The sequence below is a fragment of the Mustela erminea genome, chromosome 1, assembly GCF_009829155.1.
Source record: "Mustela erminea isolate mMusErm1 chromosome 1, mMusErm1.Pri, whole genome shotgun sequence".
Taxonomy (NCBI): Eukaryota; Metazoa; Chordata; class Mammalia; order Carnivora; family Mustelidae; genus Mustela; species Mustela erminea.
The window spans coordinates 8,308,834-8,332,632 of NC_045614.1; the positions used below are offsets into that span (position 1 = coordinate 8,308,834).

At 54.0% G+C, this 23,799-nt stretch overlaps 1 protein-coding gene across 7 annotated transcripts in view; it reads left to right on the forward strand.

The window, feature by feature from the left end:
* Window positions 1-23,799, forward strand: part of SMARCA4 (SWI/SNF related, matrix associated, actin dependent regulator of chromatin, subfamily a, member 4) — a 92,001-nt gene that overhangs the window by 41,520 nt on the left and 26,682 nt on the right. For all 7 annotated transcript variants that reach the window (XM_032311468.1, XM_032311476.1, XM_032311479.1 and 4 more), the window contains exons 14-25: window positions 3,289-3,410; window positions 5,041-5,191; window positions 5,957-6,120; window positions 11,259-11,325; window positions 12,368-12,478; window positions 14,065-14,307; window positions 16,059-16,172; window positions 16,856-16,963; window positions 17,964-18,050; window positions 18,885-18,931; window positions 20,795-20,961; window positions 23,590-23,753. In XM_032311468.1, the coding sequence (XP_032167359.1) occupies window positions 3,289-3,410; window positions 5,041-5,191; window positions 5,957-6,120; window positions 11,259-11,325; window positions 12,368-12,478; window positions 14,065-14,307; window positions 16,059-16,172; window positions 16,856-16,963; window positions 17,964-18,050; window positions 18,885-18,931; window positions 20,795-20,961; window positions 23,590-23,753 (1,545 nt within the window). The remainder of the gene's footprint in view (window positions 1-3,288; window positions 3,411-5,040; window positions 5,192-5,956; window positions 6,121-11,258; window positions 11,326-12,367; window positions 12,479-14,064; window positions 14,308-16,058; window positions 16,173-16,855; window positions 16,964-17,963; window positions 18,051-18,884; window positions 18,932-20,794; window positions 20,962-23,589; window positions 23,754-23,799) is intronic.

Genomic DNA, 23,799 nt, shown 5'->3' on the forward strand with positions numbered 1-23,799 from the left:
TAGCCAACTGAACTACCCCGGCACCCCTGGTAATTTTTGTTTCATAGTCTCTTTTGTCTGGTGTTCGAATAGTCCCTCCAGCTTTCTTCCAGTTACGGTTTCTTTGCGTGGTATGTATGTTTCTGTTCTTTTACTTGAAACCTGTTTGTTCATTTGAGTGTGGAAGAGCAGATAGCTAGATGTTGCTTTTTAAATCTAGTATGACAGTGCCTGCCTTTTGATTGCGTTTTACACTGTTTACATTTAATATAATTATTGATACGACTTTGTTTACATTTGCCATTTGGCTATTTCTTTTGTCTCATGTCTTTTTTTGTTCCTCTGTTCCTTTACTGCTTCTTTGTTAACTACTTCTTACTGTACCATTGTATTCTGTATATTTTAATTGTTATGGTACCTTTTTAGTTACGTGCTTTGTAGTTGCTCTGAGGATTACGATATGCATTTTAATTGATCACAGTATACTTTAGGTTAATACTAACTCCATTCTGGGAAAATACAGAAATTGTGCTGTATTCTAGGTCTATTTGCTGCCTTTCCTTTGTGTTGTCTGTTACGTAGCCATGTGTTACTTACACATCACACACCTATATACACCTGTATATCGAACCTGTATACGCTGTAAACCCTGCAGAGCCGTCTTCTGATTCAACCTCCTGCCATCTCTCGATTTGGTCTGAATAAGTCAGTGGCTTATTCAAGTAAGGGAAGATGGATTTATCCAGTCTTCTGTGTTGTTGGTCTTCTGTGTTGATCCGTACAGTTGCCATTCCTAATGCTATTGGTGTTTGAGTTCCTGTCTGTTAGCGACAAATTCTCTCAGGGTTGGTAAACCCAGGACTGTATTTCTGTAGCTTTGACTTTGCAAGGATGGTTTAGTTGACACAGATGTCTTTGGTGACAGCCTTTTTCCTTGTGAATGTGTTGCTCCACTGCTTCATGGTCTCTGTCTCAAACGAGAATTTAGCTGCTAATCGTATTGATGCTCCTCTGTACTTGATAACTCATTGTTCTCTTTCTTGCTTTCAGTATTTTGTTGTCTTTGGCCTTTTTTGGCGGATTGTGAACCCTCTGTATTTACTCCCCTAAGTTTTTGTTCTGCTTCTTGGCTGGGTAGTTTCTTGCTTTTCATCAAACTGGGGAAGTTGGTGTCTACATTGAGATTCTGTATTTGTTGATTTACTGTGCTTAAAGAGAGTTTTCCTTGGTTGTTCGAACATATTTATAATAAGAGTTGCTTCAAAGATTATATGCTGAGTTCATCATCTGGGAGCAGAGACAGAGTCGTTTGCTTTTTCCCTGAACACACATCACACTTATCCTTTTTGCCCATCATGCAACGTTTAGTGGAAACCCGTTTCCAACCATGCTGGATTCTGACTCCCACTCGCGGCTGGTTGTTTCAGTGGTGTATCTCTTCAGTAGCATACTTGGGCTGAATCTGTGGAAATCTTTCCCCAGTGGTGTCTCTGCTCAGTTTATTGTTCGGTTTTATTCTCATTTTTATTTTTAATCCTGGCTTTCTAGGAAGAGGCCATGTTTCCTTGTAACTTAGTAGCCGTCCAGTGACTGGCCGGTGATTGTGCTCAGATTTCTTTTTTTTTTTTTTAAAGATTTATTTATTTATTTGACAGAGAGAGAGAGATCACAAGCAGACAGGGAGGCAGGAAGAGAGAGAGAGAGAGAGGAGGAAGCAGGCTCCCTGCTGAGCAGAGAGCCCGATGCAGGACTCGATCCCAGGATACTGGGATCATGACCTGAGCCGAAGGCAGAGGCTTTAACCCACTGAGCCACCCAGGCTCCCCGTGTGCTCAGATTTCTTGAGCAAGTAAAGCTGCTGCCTCTCGTGGGTCAGTGCGTGTGAAGCTGCGCATTCCAAGTTCAGGCCATTTCCAGGTCCGCCCTGGCTTTCACTTTCTGTGAGGCCCCGTCTCATTTTTCTCTGCGCATGGTCACAGGCTTAGCCGGTCATTTGCTTTCTCAACCAGAGCAAAACTGGGAGAACCTCACTTACACAACAGCAGGGCTGCTGGCTGGTATGGGCCTTGCCCTCTGCTCTGCAGTGACTGGGTCCCCATCAGCCTCGGCTGCCAGTGCTCCTGGCCTGGCCGTCCTGGGAGAACCTTCGGGATGGAGCGGGGGCAAAGAGGGTTGGAAGCGGTCCCCAGAAGAACGCTACCAGCTCCCACTCTTCTCACCCAAGGTTTAGCAGATTTTCAAGCATCAGTGCTTCTCAGGCTCCTGGAGCTGTCAAAAGGTTGTGCTTTTGCCAGTTTTTGTCCAGCTTCAAAAAGACGTGTGTGTGTGTGAGAGAGAGAGAGAGAGAGAGAGAGAGAATGTGTTTGTGGACTTCCTCACTCAGACTTAGCCAGAAGTCCTCCCCCTATTTTAATTCCAGATACAGTGATACCAGCTAGGATAAGTTTGTACCAATTATGATTTTTTTTCCCCCAAAATGTTTGTGCTTTCATTATATGCTGTACATTATTCCAAATGACTTGTAAAATAATTTTGCATGCTCCGAGGGACATCGCACAGGACTTTGATTGGAATCATTTAGTAGACTAATTACAGATACGTTTTAGTTTTATAGAAATCCCGTCATACATAAAGATAACCTGTTGCTACCTTGTATGATTTACCCAGGAATACAAGAATGGTTTAACATTGAGAAATGTATTTGTGTGCCTTTCAGCAGTTTGCCACACAGAATCCCTTTATCATTCGCTCAGTCAAGGCTGAAAATTCCCTTTAATGAAGGACAACACTTAAATCTAATTTCCAAGTTGATAGAAAACCTTGCAGTAAACTAAGATGGCTGTTCTCACCAATGTTACTTGACATAGTGTAAATGTTTTAACCTTGTTGATAAAGCCAGGAGTCAGTCGAGAGCAGCAAGTACCGAAAATTGGCTCTAAAATGTTTAATACTTAGAAGATCTCCGAGAATCAAATGAAAAACTGCTTTGAGTTGGTCGGGACAGGAATAAGCATGGCTGTATGCATTTTTAGATGGAGGGAGGCACGGTGCGCGAGGCTCGTACTGTTAGTAAAAGGAAGACAATCCCTTGAGGTAGCTTTAAAAAAGAAGTCTCTGCGTTCCGTGCTAGGAAAACTAAAAGTCGTAAACTGAGCTATAACGAGAAGAGACCAAGAAGAGGCATGACATATTCCGGGATAGTGGGAGGGCCTGAAAACAGCACTGGATTCCAAAAGTGTGTTCCGACCCTGAGGGCCCTGTGCCTGTCCCTGAGGTGGCCTGAGGTGACGCGGGCTTGTGTCTCGGTAGGAGGAGGAGGAGGAGCAGCCGCAGCCAGCACAGCCTCCCAACCTGCCTGTTGAGGAGAAGAAGAAGATTCCAGACCCAGACAGTGACGACGTCTCGGAGGTGGACGCCCGGCACATCATTGAGTAAGGCATCCCTCCACAGCCTCTTGCTCTGTCGGCTTCCTTCGGGGCCAAACCAGCGGGCCTGTGGAGCTCTAGGCCTCTGGTGCACACCCCTGTCCAGCCAGCAGACATTGTGGGGCTGCAGACAGAACGAATCGATTTACTTCAGATTTCACTGATTTTCATAGGTGTCGAATATTCCATTCATCCGCATGGTTCATCTTGTGCTTGAGAGAGTTGGGTGTGCAAGGACAGCCGCCTCACTCCTGCTCCCTGGGAGCCCTGACCCCAGCCCCTCCCTGGAGCACCGCATGTCTTCAGAGATGGCCCATGTCCAGAGATACAAGCAAAACGTGTATATATTTTTCTTTCTACTTGTACACGTGTATCCAGGCGCACCTTCCTTCCCCCTGGCTTTTTTCCCTGCAAGTTCTCTCAGAGGTGAAGCTGTCTCCACGCGGGGCGCCAACCACGTGGCATCGTGGGTTCTGCTGTCCCGTATGAGCCTGTCCCTAGTGGCGGACATTCCCGTTAGCTTCTCACTTTTGCTCTTGTAAGCGCAAGTACAGCTAACGTAGTGACTTCATCGTTGCTTATGGTATGAAGTTAATGGATACTCTTTAAAAGAAGTAGAGGGCTGAGAGTTGTGTACGCTACGGGTAGGAAAGCAGCCCTAGAGCAAGCTCCTGAGAAGTAGGGCAAACCCCCCAAACTCACTGGAAGATTCTTAAGACATAAATCCACCAAAATCACAGCACAGCATGAAACAGTATGACATATAGGATCACCTGTATGTCACGTTAATAAAACAAACATAGGAGGTTTTTCCTTAATTTTTAAAATTTTATTTATTTGAGAGAGGGAGATAATGAGAGTGAAAAGCGTGAGTGGGGAGAGGGAGAAGCAGAGTCCCTGCTGAGCAGGAAGCCCAAAGCGTGGCTCAATCCCAGGACCCTGGAATCAAGACCCAAGCCATAAGCGGGTCTTGGGCTGAGCCACCCAGGTGCCCCAAAAATGTAGTTAAAGTCACTTTTTAAAATAATTCCAGCGGCGCCTGGGTGGCTCAGTCATTAAGCGTCTGCCTTCGGCTCAGGTCGTGAGCTCAGGATCCCGGGATCAAGCCCCATGTTGGACTTCTTGCTCAGCAGAGAGTCTGCTTCCCCCTCTCCCACTCCCCCTGCTTGTGTTCCCTCTCTTGCTGTCTCCCTCTCTCTTGTCAGATAAATAGATAAAATCTTGTAAAAAAAAAAATTGTGATAAAATAATTCCGGGTAGGATCATGGAATAGCCACAATATATAGGATTCTGGTTTTGTGTGGAGCTGTGCCATGTGCCTTTTCCCTTTATGTCCAGGATTGCGTGGTAGAAAGTGTGGGCTATAGGACCAGCCTCTGGTGGAAGGAAAGTTTTCTTACAATGTGGCAGCGACCTGACTCCTGTTCTGGGCCGGTGGGGTCGGGACCCACGCACCCCATTTCGGATTAGTAGTTGCGGCCTGGCCCACCCTCGGACTCTCTGGCTGCGCGGGGGCTTATATGGCTCAGGCCATGGGTCCCCGGGCAGAAGGGCTACTCGCAGAGGCTTGTGTCAGAAGCATGTGGTCACAGATTGGAGTGGGTGTCCTCACACGGTGCTTCCCTGTCACTCCCAGGAATGCCAAGCAAGATGTGGATGACGAGTACGGCGTGTCCCAGGCCCTCGCTCGGGGCCTGCAGTCCTACTACGCAGTGGCGCACGCGGTCACTGAGCGAGTGGATAAGCAGTCGGCGCTTATGGTCAATGGCGTCCTCAAGCAGTACCAGGTAAGGCTGGTGGGGACACGGCCGCAGGCGGTGTGGAGGTTCCCAGCTGCGGTGGCTGCTGAAGCCACATTCCAGTCTCTTTGTCTGGACACTCGCTCTTCCCCTCTGAACCTCCAGTTCCCCATCGGGGACGCAGGGGCCTGATCGGTTAGCTTCACCTCCAGGAGATGAAATTGTGCGGTCGATCAGCATCTGCTGGGCGCTTAATGTATGCAGGCCGAACAGGAGGCTGCTGCCCGTTGGCTTCTCATCCTTCAGTGACCCTAGTCAGCAGGTGCTTCCATCTCTGAGTTTGGTTGGGGTGGAGGATGATGAGGAATGGGGAGGTGCAGCGATTCCCCAAAATAACCACTCAGGAGTGTCCAAGCCGGGGTGGGGCCCTGCCTGGGCGCACAGGTACGCGGTGCATGGTCCCCGGAGCCCTGCCGTGTGTGGCACTGAGACTGGGGAGTGAGATGTCCAGAGCCTGCTTCCAGGTGGCCCTTCTAGGTAGAACCTTAGCTGTTCGGATGTGTCCCAGAAAAAGAGATTGGACCCTCTGTCACCAGCGCAGCAGCCTGGTGGTTCCGTAGGAGTGATTCCGTAGGGTGAGGCCAAGAAGCCAAGGAGTAGGCTGCTGGAGAGCAAGATGCCAGCACTGCTGACGGCCGCAGGTGGTTCGCGGCTGGGCCGACCACGCGCCTGGCCGCGCTGGTCTCTGCAGTGTGGACCGTGCTCTCAAGCCCAGCAAGGGCTTCAGTCCTGGCCGCTCGCCTCTCCTTGTAGATCAAGGGCTTGGAGTGGCTGGTGTCCCTGTACAACAACAACCTGAATGGCATCCTGGCCGACGAGATGGGCCTAGGCAAGACCATCCAGACCATCGCTCTCATCACGTACCTCATGGAGCACAAGCGGATCAACGGACCCTTTCTCATCATAGTACCTCTCTCGTAAGTGCTCTCGCCCGGGGGTGGGGGGGCAGGAGTGTCCAGTGGGGAGGCCCTCCCTGTTGCTCGGGTTCACCCCATTAGCTCTTTAAAGACCCCCATCTCCAAATACAGCCCCATCCTGTGGGGGCTTGCGGTTACACGACTCAACCCCTGGCATCCTGCCTCTGGTCTCAGGCGGCGGGACAGGAGAAGGGCGGGTGAGGGAGTGCCCCCCCATCATCCCTGTTGGGGCAGCTCTCGCAACATGACCTTGAGGTTCCCCTCAAGGGGACCCCCCCCCCGACCAGCACATTCCATACAAGGTGTCTCGGGAGCCAGACAAGCTCCCACGAGCAGAGTGGAGCCCTAGCCATTTGAAGAAATACCCAGAACTCTTACTCTCTGGGGCACTGAGCTGTGTGGTCCCCATCCCACCCTGGCCCCGCAATCCTGACGCTTAGTGAGATGGGAAATGGGGCCTCTGTGATGGGAAATGGTAGCTACTGGCTCCCTCCTCTGGGTAGGCAGCTCCCAGGGGGCCAGGATGGACCAGCCAAGCTGGGCATCCCTCTTCCTAGCTCAGCACTGCCACAACATGGTTCACCTGCCTCAGAGTTTTTCTAGAAGTCCTGGGGCTGGCTCATGGGCCCACCTCAGGTTTTACATCATGCATGAAACCAGTCACAGGCCTGGGGTACGGTCTACCCTGATGGGGCCAGGCCTCTGTAGTCTGCACTTGGCCTGGCCCTGGAGGGACTTCCAACCCCCACCTTTGGCCAGCACTCATCAGCAACGACTTTATCCTCGAATCAGCTGTCCAGGGGAGGAACAGGGAGCTGAGTGCTTATACCCTGATTCCACAGGAAATAAGATGGCCAGGACCCCAGAGCCCATACAGCCATGCTGGGGGGTCCCAGATCTCTCCTAGAATTTACTTGGAGAAGTTTATTTCTTCCTTCTGCCTTCTCCTTGTGGTCCTGTAAATTTGGCTGCCCTGCTAGGAACAGATCTGCATGAAGAGATCTGTTTGCACAGTGTGACAGAAGGTCCCAGCCTGAGGACAGATGGCCTTGCCGCCTTCTCCCTCATACTCAGACCCAGCTTCCCAGCTTTCTGCTGTGCTTCCCCGTGCACTGTCCACCAGCCCACCAGTGACTAATGTCCCCCCTTAGCTCCGGCGCCCCCTCCTGAAGCGTGAAGTCTGACATGATTTCCACCAGAACAGTTCACTCCATGCTATCCTACAGTGTGGGTGTTTTGTTTATGACTTCTTGTTTTGAAATTATTTCGCTCATAAACAATTATATAAAAATAGAATCAAGATTTCCTGCATTCCTTTTTATCAGCTTCCCCTGTCATTCCTAATTCCAGGACCATTATAAAGACAACTGGTCTCCGGACGCCTGGGTGGCTCAGTTGGTTAAGCAGCTGCCTTCAGCTCAGGTCATGATCCCAGCGTCCTGGGATCGAGTCCCACATCGGGCTCCTTGCTCGGCAGGGAGTCTGCTTCTCCCTCTGCCTCTGCCTGCCATTCTGTCTGCCTGTGTTCGCTCTCTCTCCCTCTCTCTCTGACAAATAAATAAAAAAATCTTTAAAAAAAAAAAAAAAAGACAACTGGTCTCCATTAATGGTATGCCAGTCAGTTTCCCCATGTAATCTTAGGAGTTTTCCTTTGTAATTTGTACGTTCCGGCTGGCATGGCACTTAGAGACCACGGAAAGGTCCCGTTTCTCATCATACTTTCCCCAGAGATTTCCACATCTGTCAGATGAGTCTGGCTTGAGACCCTCTTCCCCTATGGGAAGGGCCAGTCGTGGCTTTCTTTCTATTGTTCCTCCCACATGTGTGGGAGAACCACTCTCAGGAAGAACTGTGCCTTCTCCGGGTATTAATTTAATTTATGTAACTCTCTTTGAAGTGGCAGAATGGACACATTCATAATTTTGTTGCTTATCCCAGATCTGGCCCGGGGACACTCTTCAGGTTGGTTTCCTGGTTCCACATCCCAGTCATTGTATCGTGGTGGTTTGCTTTAGAATAGTTTGAGCTATGGGGCACCTGGGTGGCTCAGTGGGTTAAGCCTCTGCCTTCGGCTCAGGTCATGATCTCAGGGTCCTGGGATCAAGCCTCACATCGGGCTCTCCGCTCAGCAGGGAGTCTGCTTCCTCCTCTCTCTCTGCCTGCCTCTCTGCCTACTTGTGATCTCTGTCTGTCAAATAAATAAATAGAATCTTTAAAAAAATTAAAAAAAAGAATAGTTTGAGCTTTACTGGAAAGCTGCAGAGGTACTCCCGAAGGCTCCTTGCGCCCTCCCCCAGGTCCCCTATCGATAACATCTCACATGACTGTGGGACATTTGTCACAACTCAGGAACCAGCGGGCACATTACCGTTAACTAAGCTCCAGACTTGAATTAGTGTTCACTACTTTTCTCCCAACATCCCTTTGCCATGCCAGGATCCCGTACAGCCTTCAGTCTTCTCGTAGCTGTTGCCCTCTGTGGTCTGCACATGCTCCTTGCTTTCCATGTTTTTGTTAACCTTGGTGGCTTTGAGGAGGATGAGTCAGATGTCCCTCAGTCTGGGTCCATCCGGTGATTTCCTCCTGCTTGGATAGGATGGTGGGCGTAAGGGCCAAAGAACACGGGGCTGAAGGGCCCGTGTCGTCATTTCCAGGGCCAGTGCTGTCCATGTGCCTTATTCCTGGTGATGTTGACCTTGAGCACGTGGTTGAGGTTTACCCTGTGCGGTTACTTTTTCTCCTTCCATACACTGTTGAGGAGCAGTCCCCAAGCTCAGCACCCACGTGAGCAGGCAGTTGAGCTCTACCTCCTTGAGGGGCAAATAGCTGTGTAAATCCTTCAGGATTCTTCTGTACAGAAGATAGATTTCTTTTACCCATATGTTAATTTAGTCATTTATGTCCGGGGTGACTCATGGGTACTTATTTTATACTTTGGTCTGCATACCACTATTAGTTCATCCTGTTCTCGAATCATTCCAGCGTTTGCCATGGAGAGCTTTTAGGTGGCTACTCTGTCCCTTTGACATGGCCCCATTGTTGTGGGGTTTTGAGACACGCCTTTGTATTTTGGCACCCAAAGATGCTCCCAGCTCGACTTGTACACCTGTCTGAGGCCCAGAATCAGGCATTTCTCTGAGAAGCTGTGGTCTCTGTTCTTAGAGAACAGTATTAGAAACCAAGAGCTGGGCGCTGGGGGTGCCCCTTGCTTCTGATCTTACTGGCAGGCCCTGTCAGTGGATGGCACTAGGAAAAAGACGGATGTGTTTACCTAACGGGATTTGTGTCTAGTGGTGCCAACAGCTGTCTCTGACTCAGCTAGAACTGGAGAGCTCCTTCTAGCTTCTCTTTTTCTTTGTTCATGCACAGTGTTTATGTTCGGCTGCATGTGCATATGCAGCACTTTCCAAACAGTTAATCCGTACAAAACAAATTTACCAATTAGAGTACAGTGTTTGGATCCAGTTTGCTTTGTCTTTGGGCACAGTTTCCAGTCAAAATACCTTTTCCCAAGATTATTTAAATTGGCTTCAATGTGTTGATTTTCAGGCCTTTTTACACCCGTGTTCCACCCGGACAAGGGTCTGGGCCATCGAATGACACCCCTTCCAGGCCAGAAGAGCTCCTTTGGCCCGAGGGAGCATTTAAGACGGCGAGGATTCAGCTTCCCATCCATCTGTTCAGACGATCACCCGTCCACCATGAGTTCACTTGTCCTGCCTCCCGCTAGACTCTGACTCCCAGCCTAGCTCCTCAGTCTCCCCTGCCCCTGACTCTCTCGCTCTTCTCCCCTCCTACTACAGATGTTCCTCACACTTCACATTTTGGCCCTCAGCTTCTTTCTTGGTGCCCTGTCTGCCCTTGCTCTGTACAATAGAATCCAGGGCAATCTTTCTGACCATTGGTAATACCTCATCTGAGGCAGGCCCAGGGGCTCCAAGATGCCAGGACCCAGGCTTCTAGAGATTTCTGCTCAGTCACCCTTAATTATGACTTTTGCCTTTCACCTTCTTACCTCATGGTTGCAATATGGCTGCACTGCCTCCATCATTTCATCTACGTTCCCAGGTTGGTAGACAAGGCAAAGAGCAGCTGGTTCTCCCTTCTCTCTACCCTCCTTTGAGAGTTCCCCCCGCCCCCACTTTCACCCCAGCAACTTGAGCTTTATCTCACTGGCTCCAGTCACGTTCCAGCTGGTTGCCCCAGCTTCTGAAGAGCCTGAGAGCTAGGGGCTTAAGGTGAAGACAGCACCACCCTCAGTGGAACTTCTTGCTGCAGGGAGCTGGGTGAGCCACGAGCAGTCTCTGCCACTAGGCCTTTGAGTCCTGTCTTTACAAACTACCCAGACTAGACTTTTTGAGTAAGTTCCCTTTCTTACCGAAAACTGAATATCCCAGTTTTTCTCAGGGAACTCACTCTCTGGGAAGTTGGCCTTGTTGTCACCCTCACCCAAGGCTCTCTGTCTTGCCCAGGTGAATTGTTTCCCATCTGCCTTCCACCTTCCGCATGCCTGCCCGTTTCTCTCTGTCCTGCTCCTCCTAGCCTTGCTTGTCCCATGGAGGCGGATGAAAGTCCGTGCTCCCACCCTGCACGCAGTCCTCTGGCCCTCCACCTGAGCCCAGCGTGCTCTCACCATCCCCACTGGCTCTCACCAGGCAAGAGCCTGCAGTGGCTGGCCATTTTTATTGCCAGGTTGCACAGAGAACCTGCAGTGTCCCCCTTGCTCCCCGATATCCCCAGCAGACCCTCTAGCATGGCTCGAGCCTAAAATGAGGCACTCTGAGTCCGCAGATTTCCCAGCAGCAGGTCCGCAGCACACGGCGTGTTCTCAGAGGGGCCTGGGACCCTACAGCAGTGACAGGGCTGGTCGTCCAGGTTCAGCCCCTGGGTCTGGCCTTCTGCAGCCACCTGGCTCCTGCCGCCCTAGCGGCAGCTGCCCCTGTACCTGCTGCCGCATCTCTGTGTTCCTGGTCCTCTCACCCAGGGTGTGACACCCCCCCTTCCCCCAGATGGTCAGTTACTCGGCCGGCTCTGAGCGTCACGGCCACATCGGCCTCGTGCCCCAGTGGACGTTGGCGTAGACAGGAGCTACTGATGAAGGAGTTAGAACCTGACTGTCCCTTCCTTGTTTCCGCCAGCACGCTGTCAAACTGGGCATACGAATTTGACAAGTGGGCCCCCTCTGTGGTGAAGGTGTCCTACAAGGTAGGTCACAGCCTAAAGGGATGGACGTGCGTGAGGGCGGGGTGGGAGTGGGAGGTACAGATGAGCCAGGAGGGAGTCCACTTCCAGGAGTGCTGGGCGCACATGCACACGTTTTCCTGTGTTGTACTCATGGGGTTGTGCTCTCCGTGCGGGGTGTGGATCATTCATTTATTTCCCAGTAATGCGTTTGTAAATGGGGCCACACAGCCAATTAGTGGAATCTGGTGACATCAGCGCTTTCACTGGAAGATTTTCATTATTGTCCCCGGAGCTTCGTTAAAACTCATTCCTGTAGGATGCCTGCCTGTATTCTGTAGGACAGGGGACTTGTGGGCCATACCTAGATTGATTCACTCCATGAGGTAGAGACTGATTGTGCCTCTTACCTTAGGGAAACAGAGGCAGAAGGGGCAGCCCTCATGCAGTCAGGTTGTGTCCCTGCCTTCCAGGCTCCTGGGTGCAGGCTTTCACCCTGTGCTGTGAGGCTGTCCGCCACATGATGGGGAGGAGGGGGTCCTGACACCGGGAACGGTGTGTGCAGGGAGAACTCAGTGCATTCAAGGAGCCAAGGAGAGTTCTGCCGGCAAGAGCTTTATGGGATGCACTGAAATTCAGTCAGTCTGGAATGTGAGCCTGGAGAAAGCACTGGGTTTATAGATCCTGGGGCCCTGGTCACGTGGGTCAGGAGTTTGGAGCTGGGGAGGGTCGGGCAGGTTTGCTAACTGGGGAGAAGCTAGAGCCACATCAGGGACGGGTCTGCCGGGCTGCGCTCGCATGGGAAGCCAGGATGCAGCACGCTGGTGTCCAGCTAGGAGGCCTGGGAAGAGGACGAAGCACGGAGACCAGGGCGGGTGTGGAGCAGACAGCAAGCTTCCCCAAGGCTCTGGGCTGCCCGTGGCCCACATGCCTTTCTCCTCTCCCTGCAGTTGCCACCCTGCATGGCGGGCTTGGAGGACAGGCCCTGCAGCCTTGCCTAGCACCTTGCCACGGCAGCCACCGTGGCCCCGGGAGGCTGAGACATCTTGCATTCTCTCCCTCACAGGGTTCTCCAGCAGCCAGACGTGCTTTCGTCCCCCAGCTCCGAAGTGGCAAGTTCAATGTCTTGCTGACGACTTACGAGTACATCATTAAGGATAAGCACATCCTTGCGAAGGTAGCGTGTCCCTGTGTAAAACTCAGAAGGCCCCCCATGCTCACAGTGAAAATGTGAGCCAGAGTTAGCCTGCTTATGTCACACGGACCAGCTCCTCAGAGCTTCTGCCCAGTTGCTTCCTCACATTCAGTGTCTCCCGACCCGTCAGCCCTACCGTTGTTGTTCCTGGCAGGGTTACAGTGAGGCCAACGTGGTCTCTGCCTGACCCTAGTCAGGGACGGCCCTTCGTCCCTGCTAGCCGTGCCACCCCCACCATAGCCCTCAGGACACCAGCCCGCCAAGCAGGTGTGATTTCGGCATTCAGAGCCGAGACTCTGAGGCCCTTTGTGTTCTGTCGGCCTTGAGCTCCTGGGCTGGCACGCATTTGGTGGGGCTTATGCAGGCCTAGGAACCTGCTAATGGGCATAGGTGTGGAGTCAGATGATCAGTGAATCACTGAGACCATGCCTTGACCCAGATGTAAGACAGGCAAGCTTCCTGGCCTGCAGAAAGGCTGAAGATGACGCATCTGTGTGACCGCTAACCATCGGGTAGAGAGCTGGTCAAGGGATCGTTTTTTGACCCAGGGCTGGAAGTGTTCACAAGTCGTCTCTGGGGCTTGGTCACTATGATGATTTGGGGTGCTTCATCTCGATCTCTAAGCTTAAAGATAGAAACAGAGACCCAGGTTGCTGGGGTCTACTGAGCAGGCCCTTCCCCTTGGGCTTGTGGTGTGGGTACACCCCTCTGACTTGGGGCAAGGCCTGGCCCATCCCAAGCCCAAGAACGAGGCTCTGAAAATCCTTATCTGACAACGTCATTAGTGAATGTCAAGGCCAAGAGATGGCGATTCCTTGTGGGAGATGGTTTTCTTGTTTTTGCCTTGGTCAGCTCAGCCCTTTTCACCCTGGGCGTTTGACACCCCACTGCCTCACTCAGGCCTCGCTTTGCCCACAGATGGTGGAAACTGAGGCCCAGAGCAGTTCGGAGGCTCATCGTGGGGTTCTACAGACCTAAACTATGCTTCAGGCCTGGGGTTCCCACCTGCATACTCACCCTCCCTCTGAGGCTCGACCTTGAGCCCCGTTTCTGTCGGTCCTGTAGCCACCAGCAGGCTCTGGGCACGGCCCCCGCCCTTGGGGCTCACAACCCGAATTTACCTGTGCCGCTCCTCTTTGGAGGCACAGCCTGATGCTTGGAAAATGTACCCGCTCTGAGCCATATTCCCTGTAGATCCTCCCCCAAACACCTAGGGCCCTGTCTAATCAGTGGGGCGGGGGGTTACTTGGAGGATTTTTCTGTGCTACGTACGAACACAGGGAATTTGGGGGGAAAGCAGAGTGCGGTTCTGCAGCTTGCAGTGTTCACCTAATAGCAGGTCAAGGGCCTGTCTCCCGTGTGTCTGTCTGCACCCCACGCTTCGTAGAGGCGGTGTCATATAGCTGTCAACTGGTGAGCCAGTCCCTTTTGTCAGGGGACCTTGTCAGGCTCTGGTTCTTCACCTGAATATGCGATTCTATCTGGAGACTTGCCTGGTGCGGGGGGGGGGAATTCCAGCCAGGTGGAGGCCGCCCTGCCCCTCTGACCGCTTGCTCTTGGCCCCGCAGATCCGTTGGAAGTACATGATCGTTGATGAAGGCCACCGAATGAAAAATCATCACTGCAAGCTGACGCAGGTCCTCAACACGCACTACGTGGCCCCTCGCCGCCTGCTGCTGACGGGCACACCGCTGCAGAACAAGCTCCCCGAACTCTGGGCGCTCCTCAACTTCCTGCTGCCCACCATCTTCAAGAGCTGCAGCACCTTCGAGCAGTGGTTCAACGCGCCCTTCGCCATGACTGGAGAAAAGGTGCGTGTGTGGCAGGCCGCATGCGGGCAGTCGTGCGGGGACGGGGCGCCGTGGCCAGGGCCGTGCAGAGAGGAACTTCCCACGGGCACGGGGCTAGGCTCAGCAGCTGCTCGCGGGTGTCCGCTGAGGGCCTGGGGCCGAAGGCCATGTGTTCATGGAGCAAGGCCGCTTTGCCCTGAGACTGATGGGCACAGATCAAGGGAGTGGACTCTGGGGAGTCTTTCAGGGCTTCCCTGACCCGGTGCCTCAGGCCCAGGGAGGGCACAGCCGGGAATCTGGCTCTGAGGTAGCTGTGGGGCTGGCAGGGCACAGCTGGGGGCCCCCAGGGTCCTGTGGGTCCCTCTAGAGAGTTCACATTTCACGCTAACGGCAGCAGGAAGCTCAGAAAGTTTCCATCAGGGGAGCAACATGGTCAGCTTCCGTAGATTTTGTTTTTAAAAAGCGCTGTGACCGGTGTCTCTCGATGTCTGTCTGGCCGTGGGTGGCATCATCAGCCTGAAAGCTGGACTACGGTGCATGTGCCGTCGGGGGCCTGGTCTTTGTCCGCTTGAGGAGGGCCCCAAGCCGGCTCCCGTTGTGAGCCTCCTGTGCTGCTGGGGTTTGAGGGGGGTTTGTGGGCAGCTCGTGTTTTCTGTGGAAGGAGGCTGAGGGGCTGGAGCCTATGGCTGAGGAACTGGGCGCACTTGCCGAGGTTGTGGGTAGCCAAGGAGCGCCACTGCCCACGGTGGCTGGGCTCCCCGGGGCTGCCGCTCCCTGGCCCAGGCAGCTGGTTCCTGACTGTCAGGTCCCCTGCAGGCAGGTCCAGGCCAGCTGGGGCCACCTTACCGTCATCCAAGAGGTACCCAGTCCTTGGCCCCTGTGGAGACAGGAGCCCTCCCAAAGGAGAAAGCTTGGCTTTTCCAAGAGTCTCCAAAGAGGCGCTCCCAGTGTTCCGACTTCAAGGAGCCTTGACGGAGCAAATGTTCTTATTTTGTTTACTTTGAAGTTTAGGAAAAGTTCAAAAGTTCTACTGAGAGATGATCAGGGGACCCAGGGAAGATAAGTTTAAGTGTGGTCTGTTTGACTTTTCTTTAACTTTTAAAAGTTGAACTTCGTGGCAGAGTATTCGATGCCTTGGGAGAGCAGCATTTCTTGCGCTCTGTCCTGCCAGGCTGAAAGGAGAGGATCTGGGGCTCCAGCGACCGCCTCCACGACAACCACCCGCTTCACACGGTGGTTCTTTTTTTAAGATTTTATTTATTCATTTGACAGAGATAGCACAAATAGGCAGAGCGGTAGGCAGAGGGAGAGGGGGAAGCAGGGAGCCTGATGCGGGGCTTGATCCCAGGACCCTGGGATCATGACCTGAGCCGAAGGCAGAGGCTTAACCCACTGAGCCCCCCAAGCGCCCCAACCCAGTGGTTCTGTGAACGTGGAGTTCTCCACCTTCCGATTGGATATGTTGGCAGGTTTCCAGACACATGAGATTATATCACTCTTGGGGAAACAACCAAGTATCCTGTGTGTTTCTTTTCATGAGGCCTGTGGGACCTGGTTCCCTGGAGCCTTGGTTTCTATCTCCTAAGAATTCTGTGGAAGGTCCCAGGTCCCTGCGGTTGTCCACAGGAAGAGGGCGCCCCACCAAGGCCTGTAAAGCGTAAGGCAGTCTGAAACGGAGGCGCTGAGGGCAGGACGACTCCAGATGACCCTTCGCGTCCCCGGCTCCTTCCTTTGGAGGTAACCTTGGTTTGCTTGTCTTGTGGGGGTGCCAGGTGGACCTGAACGAGGAGGAGACGATTCTCATCATCCGTCGTCTCCACAAAGTGCTGCGGCCCTTCCTGCTCCGGCGGCTGAAGAAGGAAGTCGAAGCCCAGTTGCCCGAGAAGGTAATGGACAGTTCGGAGCGGACAGTTGCGGTGTCGTGCCCGGGGCTTTCCCGGGGTGGGCCCTGTCCGGCGGCGCTGCAGCGGTCCAGGGTGTGTTCTCTCGTGGCCCTGGTCTTGCTTCACTTGGTCGCGTCTGTGTGACATGAGGATGGCCACTCTCGCCCTGGCTCTGTAACGTGGAGACAGGTGTGTCTGAGATCGGGGAAGCCCCCTGTGGGCCCGATGCCTGTGGGGGGCGTCCCATCCCACTGCACTCGCAGTGCTTAGCGGCTGTGGGCTGCTCGTGAGCCCGCTCACACCCAGGATGGCTCTGGCTGCTCGCTCTGGGTCCCAGTCTCCTGGCTGTCCCACCAGGGCACCCTCTCCTCTCCCCCGACTCGGGCAGGCAGTACTTGCCCTTGGTTCCCAGCAGGCGGGAGAGGAGTTTTGGGAAGGTGGCCAGGTTGCCCCTTTGGGGCCAGGACATCCCCTCCACGCTTCTCTGTCCCAGTGCACCTCCCGTAGCCTGCTTCCCCTTGTCCCCCTGCGGAGGGGGCTCCTTACCGTCCTCCCTGGTGCCCTCCTCCAAGTCCTATCCTGGGGTCCCGGGTCCTTCTGAGAGGCTCAGAGACCAGACATGGGCACGGGCTGGGCATTCAGCTCAGGGAGTCTCTGGTCTCACTGGTGACACGTGTCCCCTGCAGGTGGAATACGTCATCAAGTGTGACATGTCTGCACTCCAGCGTGTGCTCTACCGGCACATGCAGGCCAAGGGGGTGCTGCTCACCGACGGCTCCGAGAAGGACAAGAAGGTTAGCCGTGGGCCCCTCCCTGTCCCCATCCAAATGTCCAAGGCTGGGGCTGGGGCTCGAGCACTCTGTCACCTGCAGGGCCTTCCGCCTCCTTGGAGTTGACTGTGGAACTCAGGGCCTGATCTGGTGGTTATCACAAGGGCCTCAGCCGTAGTTCAGTCACAGCTGTGGGGGGAACAGCCTCGTTCAGTAAGGCTGACGGGTCAGGGGCTGGTGGCTCATCTCCAGGGAGTCCCCCAAGACCCTCCCAGTCTGTCACTCCCCGGTGTCCTCTGCTTATGAAATGCTGGCCTCCTGCAGGTGCATCCATCCGTAGGGCGGAGGCCAGCATGAACCCGGCAGAGTTAGAATGTTCTCCGGAGCCTCACCATCCTGGCTCAACAGCCATGGCCCTAAGCCCCTTCACCTTGTTACTTAGTGAGCTTGAGGTGATGCGTGGTGAGGACTGGGCAGGCTGCCATCTCCTGGGACCGCTCTGAGGTCGCAGACCTCTCCCTCCCCAGCTCACCTCATCGAGACAGAGAGATCCTCCCGGGTCCCTTGATTCTGCGTCCCATGCTTCAGGCTCGGCCCCGCCTCCCCATGTCTTCCTCTCCCTGTGTTCTTCGGGCCCTTTCTCACCTGAGGGTGCAGCAGCGTGTTTCCTGGGTTACTTCTCAGCCTGTAGCCAGCACCCGCCCCCACACCCTTCCTTCTCTCTGTAGCCAGAAATCTTTGTGGCCCATCTGGCTGCGGCCCCCCCAGGGACTCCCCACAATGCCCGCCACCAAGGCAGATGCTGGTCTTTCCCTTTGGTCCTGCCACCCGCTCCCGTGTGCCAGACGGTCTCTGCTCCCCGCAGATCTGGCCTTGAGCTCTCTGTGCCGCCACAGCAGCCAGCCCCTTGCTCCCAGTTACCTGCCCTGGAGCGGCTCCGTTCTGCAGTCCTCCCCCCCCACCGCACCCCCAGCCCCGGCCTGGGGACGGGACCCAATGCGGAGCCTCTCCTCTGCCTCCGCAGGGCAAGGGCGGCACCAAGACCCTGATGAACACCATCATGCAGCTGCGGAAGATCTGCAACCACCCGTACATGTTCCAGCACATCGAGGTGAGGCCCGGGGCCAGGGCCGGGGCCGGGGCCGCAGGCCCGCCCATCTCCCGCAGGCATCTGTCCCTGACGGATGGGCTCTGCAAAGCTAGGGGCTCTCTCCCTCAGGGCTTTTTAAAAAATGCTTTTTTAATACTTTAAATAGGTAATATGTAGTTAGTGTTTCACTGTTGATTTCCTGTTTGTAAGTGCTCCTTGTAAAGAACCTGAACTTAGTGGGGAAATACACAGTAGAAATGAAAGCTCCAGAAAGTCTGCCCTCGGAGAGCTGCGGCCAGCACTCAGAGACCCTTCGTTGGGGCTTTTTGTCCCCACCTGATAAGGTCCCACTGTCTCTGCTGCATGGCGCGCTGGCTCTTCCCGCTCAGGGCCGTGGGGGTCTCTTCCTGGTTTGAAGCTCGAGAGCATTCTTCCGTGTCAGGAAGTCTCTGGGTCAGACCTTTTTTGGGCCACGATACCCTTTGAGAGTCTGGATACTTGCTTCTGAACTGCACAAGTATGTCTTGACTTTCTGGTGTGAAGTCTCGGGATCTCTGCAAATCCCCTGATGTCCCTGGGCTTTCATCCCGCCACCGCCAGGATGGTCTCAGGCCCACACTGCCCCCGTGTGCTCATTTGGGTGGTTACCAGTGTCCTGTCATGATTGACTTTTCTTGGCGGGTGAAGCCCCAGAGAAGGGAGGTGGGCGGGATAGAAAAGCCCTGCGCAGCACCTGTGTGGGGCCTCCGAGCCACATCAGAGCCCCTGTGGGTCACTGAGCACCAGCGTGGGGGCTCAGAGGTGTGGGGCTAGGTGGCCTCTTCCCGCGCTGACCGATCTCTTATTCTGTTGCAGGAGTCCTTCTCTGAGCACTTGGGGTTTACCGGTGGCATTGTGCAAGGGTGAGAAGCTTCCCCGTGAAGGGGGTGGGCACGCTGTCCATGTGAAGGTCTTTTTCACTTTTTTTCTTTTCTTCCTTTCTTTTTCTTTTTTTTTTTTAATTTTTTTTTAAGATTTTATTTATTTACTTGAAGATCACAAATAGAGGCAGGTAGAGAGAACAGGGGAAGCAGGCTCCCTGCTGTGCAGAGAGCCCGATGCGGGGCTTGACCCCAGGACCCTGAGATCATGACCTGAGCCGAAGGCAGAGGCTTAACCCACTGCGCCACCCAGGCGCCCCTCTTTTCACTTCTTGAGTGGCTTTATTGCTCTCATGACATTTGTCCAATTTCAGAGAGGCTATACTCATGTCAGAAAATTTAGGAAATAGTGATATACCCAAAGAAAGGACTAAAATAGAAATCCTCCATTAATCTTGAGAGCCAGAGCTGGCTTCTAGGCCCCACGGAGCCACATCTGGGCTCTATGATTCGTGACAGCCTTGTTATTTTATTTTTTATTTTCTTTAAAGATTTTATGTGTTTATTTGACAGGTGGAGATCACAAGTAGACAGAAAGGCAGGCGGGGGCGAGAGACGGGAAGCAGGCTCCCTGCTGAGCAGAGAGCCCGATGTGGGGCTCCATCCCAGCACCCTGAGATCATGACCTGAGCCAAAGGCAAAGGCTTAATCCACTGAGCCACCCAGTTGCCCCGTGACAGCCTTTTTAACCGCTCTGGGCCTCAACTCTGTCTGCTAAGAGAGATGCTATTCGATCCACCTTGTTATTGGGCGGTTTTTTTCCCAGCATTTTTTTTTTTAAGATTTTATTTGTTTGAGAGAGAGAGTGTGTGTATGTGTGTGTGTGAGCGTGCACAAGCAGGGGGAGGGGCAGAGAGAGAAGGGTTCTGGGATCATGACTTAATCAAAGGCAGGCACTTAACTAACTGAGCCTCTCAGCATTGATGATGCAACCCAGGCTTCACTCGGCCCTGGTGTTGGACGAGGGTACCCTGTCAAAGTTTCATCACTGCAGTCTTGTTCTAGAGCTGAGGCCAGCAGCAGTTCTCTGAGCTAGTAAACGGTTTTGAAGAACGGGGCACCAAATAAAAGATCAAAAAAGTTCTTTTGCTCTGTATTTTTCTTTTTTTTTTTTTTTTTAAGATTTTATTTATTTAACAGAGAGAGATCACAAGTAGGCAGAGAGGCAGGCAGAGAGAGAGAAAGGGGAAGCAGGCTCCCTGCTGAGCACATAGCCAGATATGGGGCTCAATCCCAGGACCCTGAGATCATGACCTGAGTCGAAGGCAGAGGCTTAACCCACTGAGCCACCCAGGCGCCCCTGCTCTATATTTTTCATTCCAAGTTGCGTAATGGGGGCTTCTGAATCTGAGTTCAAGTCCTGGTCCCCGGCACATCGGCCGCTATGTCACACGGTCCCCCCTCAGCCCGTCTGCTAGGCTGTCAGCTGGGGCTTGTTGACCAGAAGGAATGAGAGAAGCTGCAGTGGCCCTTAAAACTGCGTGGGGCTTGGTGTGGGCCCTCCAGCGTGAGCCTCTGCTCCTGGAGTTCCTCCCGTGGGCCAGGGAGGAGGCCCCACTTCCTGTTGTCCCAGCATGCTTCCCGATAGCATCTCTTCTCATTCTTAGAAGTATCTGAGTTGGGTGATAATCATGTGCTCACCCTTGACCAAGAATGGCCTTGAGCGTATTTGATTTGGGTTGAAATGGCTTTGCTGGAATTTCATGGAGGTGGGAGGGTCAGCCTGGGAGAACCGCACCGTTGACCTCCATGTTGAGAGCCTGGAGAGGGGAGATGTGCTTCCGCCTCTGCCTGTCTGCCAAGGGCCGTCACTAATGTGTTCTTCCTCTGCCCCCTGCTCACCAGGCTGGACCTGTACCGAGCCTCGGGGAAGTTTGAGCTGCTCGATAGGATCCTTCCCAAACTCCGTGCCACTAGCCACAAAGTGCTGCTGTTCTGTCAGATGACCTCCCTCATGACGATCATGGAAGATTATTTTGCGTATCGCGGCTTTAAATACCTCAGGCTCGATGGTGAGTATGAGCAGGAGAGATGTTTGTGGAGGGACAGGTTTATGCACGGTTGCCAAAGCTACTGGCCAGTGTCGCCTCCTTTGCAAGGCCGTGCAAGGCCTGGAGACTGGTCGAGCATCCAGAGTGAGCCTAGCACATTCAGTGACACAGGCTTACAGGACTAGGAGGGAGGGCTCTGCAAGCGTCGTGGCTGGATCCAAGCCTGTGGCCTAGGAGAGCTTCCAGCCCGGATCCGACACCCCCGTCTCCTAAACATGAGGCTGACAGTGTTTGTACTACAGCTCTGGGTCCAGTGGTGGTTGTGAACAGTCCTCTTTTAGTGGGAACTGGCAGAAGTCCACATCCTGTGGACATCAGGGACAAGTATAGTGAGCCCCCGGGTTATTCTTGCTTCAGGTACAGCTGGACCCAGGAGTCTCGAGGACAGTGCTGTGGCTTTTCTTGGCTCCGCTGTCCTCCATCTTGGCTTAATTCTCAGGCAAGCTGTCCAGGCTCCCCTTATGCTTTTTCTGTGTTCCCAACTACAGCCCACCTTCTCCCCCAGAAGTCCAGGGGCTGGCTCTCTCTAGGTTGGTGGGAGCCACGTGCCTTTCTTTCCACTGCCAGGTGGTTGTAGAGCTGTCACTGGCCAGGGCTGGAGCTGTAATCGGGTTTGTCCATGGCCGAATCGTGTGCACGGAGGGTAGTGGGTTGGGGGAGAGGGGATCTGGTGACACAGGATGACAGCAGGCTCTCCTGGGAACAGTGCTTAGCTGCGACTCCCGTGCTCTCCTGGGAAGTTGTGTGTCTCTGGCTTTATCCCAGCATGCGGGAGCCCCAGGGAGAAGGTTGCTGAGTGAGATGGTGACAGCATGTGGGATATGTGCTCTGACACATGTCGACTGGCCAGGGAGGCCCTGGAGGAAGTCCATGCTCTGTCCAACTGCAAGAGTACCTGGATGCCCCAGGAGCGAGCTTGGGAGCTTCTGGCTCGAACACAGTTCAGTTGGTGTCTCCTTTCTTAAAGCTCCTCTGAGCTTTTTTTTTTTTTTTTTTAAGATTTTATTTATTTATTTAACAGACAGAGATCACAAGTAGGCAGAGAGGCAGTTAGAGAGTGGGGGGAGCAGGCTCCCTGCTGAACAGAGAGCCTGATGCTGGGCTCGATCCCAGGACCCTGAGATCATGACCGGAGCTGAAGGCAGAGGCTTTAAGCCACTGAGCCACCCAGGCGCCCCATCTCTGAGCTCTTATTGAAGCTCATCGCCAAGTGCATTTCCCTGGCAGGATGCCCCAGACCTCTGCGCCCTCATTTGTCTTGCTGTGCATCTGGTGGAACTGTGGTTTCACAGACTACAGACCTGTGGTTGCTGGGCTGATCGCCCGTCAGTCTCTGGCCTCCCTACCCTCACCTGCAGCCAGCCCTTTGTGTCTGTCTTGCCATCTGTCCTCCTGGTGTTGGAGTTCCATCTGGGGCAATATAAGCACAAACGACAGTGTGTGTCTTGCAATGTTCCTGCCTCCTCCTGGGGCCTCCTTCCCAAGGCTTGGAGCCTGAAAACTGCTCCCCTGCTAGCAGGCTGGCCGGATCTCTCCAGCCGCCTCGCCCATTCTTCAGGGGCCGGGCCGCGTGCACACTGGGTCTTGTCTGTCACCATGCCAGCCCTCAGGAGAGGCTGTAGGTGGAGAGCATGTTCCCCCCGAGCAGGGGTTCATTTGCCCCTTCTCTTTCCTTGTTCTCCATGGTGAGAAGCCTTTTGTCCACTTAGCCACAGCTACACAGAACACACGTGGGCACAGACCAGCTCTGGCAAAGAATAGACAGGGTAGGGGCTTAGCAGCATGTTGTGAGATGGAACCTACCAGTGTCAAAGCGGTGAGATTGAAGGTGTGGGCTGGGCCTGGGGGCAGCGGGCCCTTTGCCATGGGCCTGCCCCTTCCCTACCCCAGCCAGACCCCTGTGGGCATCGGGCCTCCGTGCTGTGCAGCGTGATGGCTGGGCAGGTGGCTGGAAGCATTTAATCATTTCATCACCAAAAATGACTCCTGATTTTGCCAAAGGCACCTTTGGTCTGAGCTGGCAGCCACCCACGGGTCTTGTGTGCTCCTCTGGTGCTCACGGGGCTGTGGATCGTGTCCTGACTGGTCACGTGAGAGTCCCCGTGGCTCCATGAAGAGGGGAAACCACTGCTGCTCGCAGGGCAGAGTCCGTGTGGTGAGGCACCTGTGTGCTCGCCTGCAGAAGCCTCTGGGGATAGAGAAACCCCCTGCAGTGGGATGGAGGCAGGTGCCAGCCCCCCAGCCAGTCCCTCATTCCAGGCCCTGTGCCCCGGCACCCATCCTGTGTCATGCCCACATTGGGCCCGTTTGACTCCAAGGTGACGCGGTGGCCTGTAGGGGCTCCTTTCCACCTCCTGGGGTGGGAGGAGTGGCGTCCACTTGTTTGCATCTTAAACCTGAACAGCTCTAGTGTTGCCGCTCAGGCACGCGTGTGGAGCAATCATGGAGTTGGCCCGGGAGGCCTGTGGGACATGTGCACGCGCTGTCCCCGCTCTGTGCAGCCGCTGTTCCTCTGTGCCTCCTCGCCATCGCTCCCTACCCCACCCTGCATGGTGCCCCCACTCACAGCCTTGTCCCTGCGCCCCTTAGGAACGACAAAAGCGGAGGACCGGGGCATGCTGCTGAAAACCTTCAATGAGCCGGGCTCCGAGTACTTCATCTTCCTGCTCAGCACCCGCGCCGGGGGGCTCGGGCTCAACCTCCAGTCAGCCGACACTGTGATCATCTTCGACAGCGACTGGAACCCCCACCAGGTGAGGCTGGGCTGGCCCCAAGTGGGGCAGGGACTCGAGGCTCCCC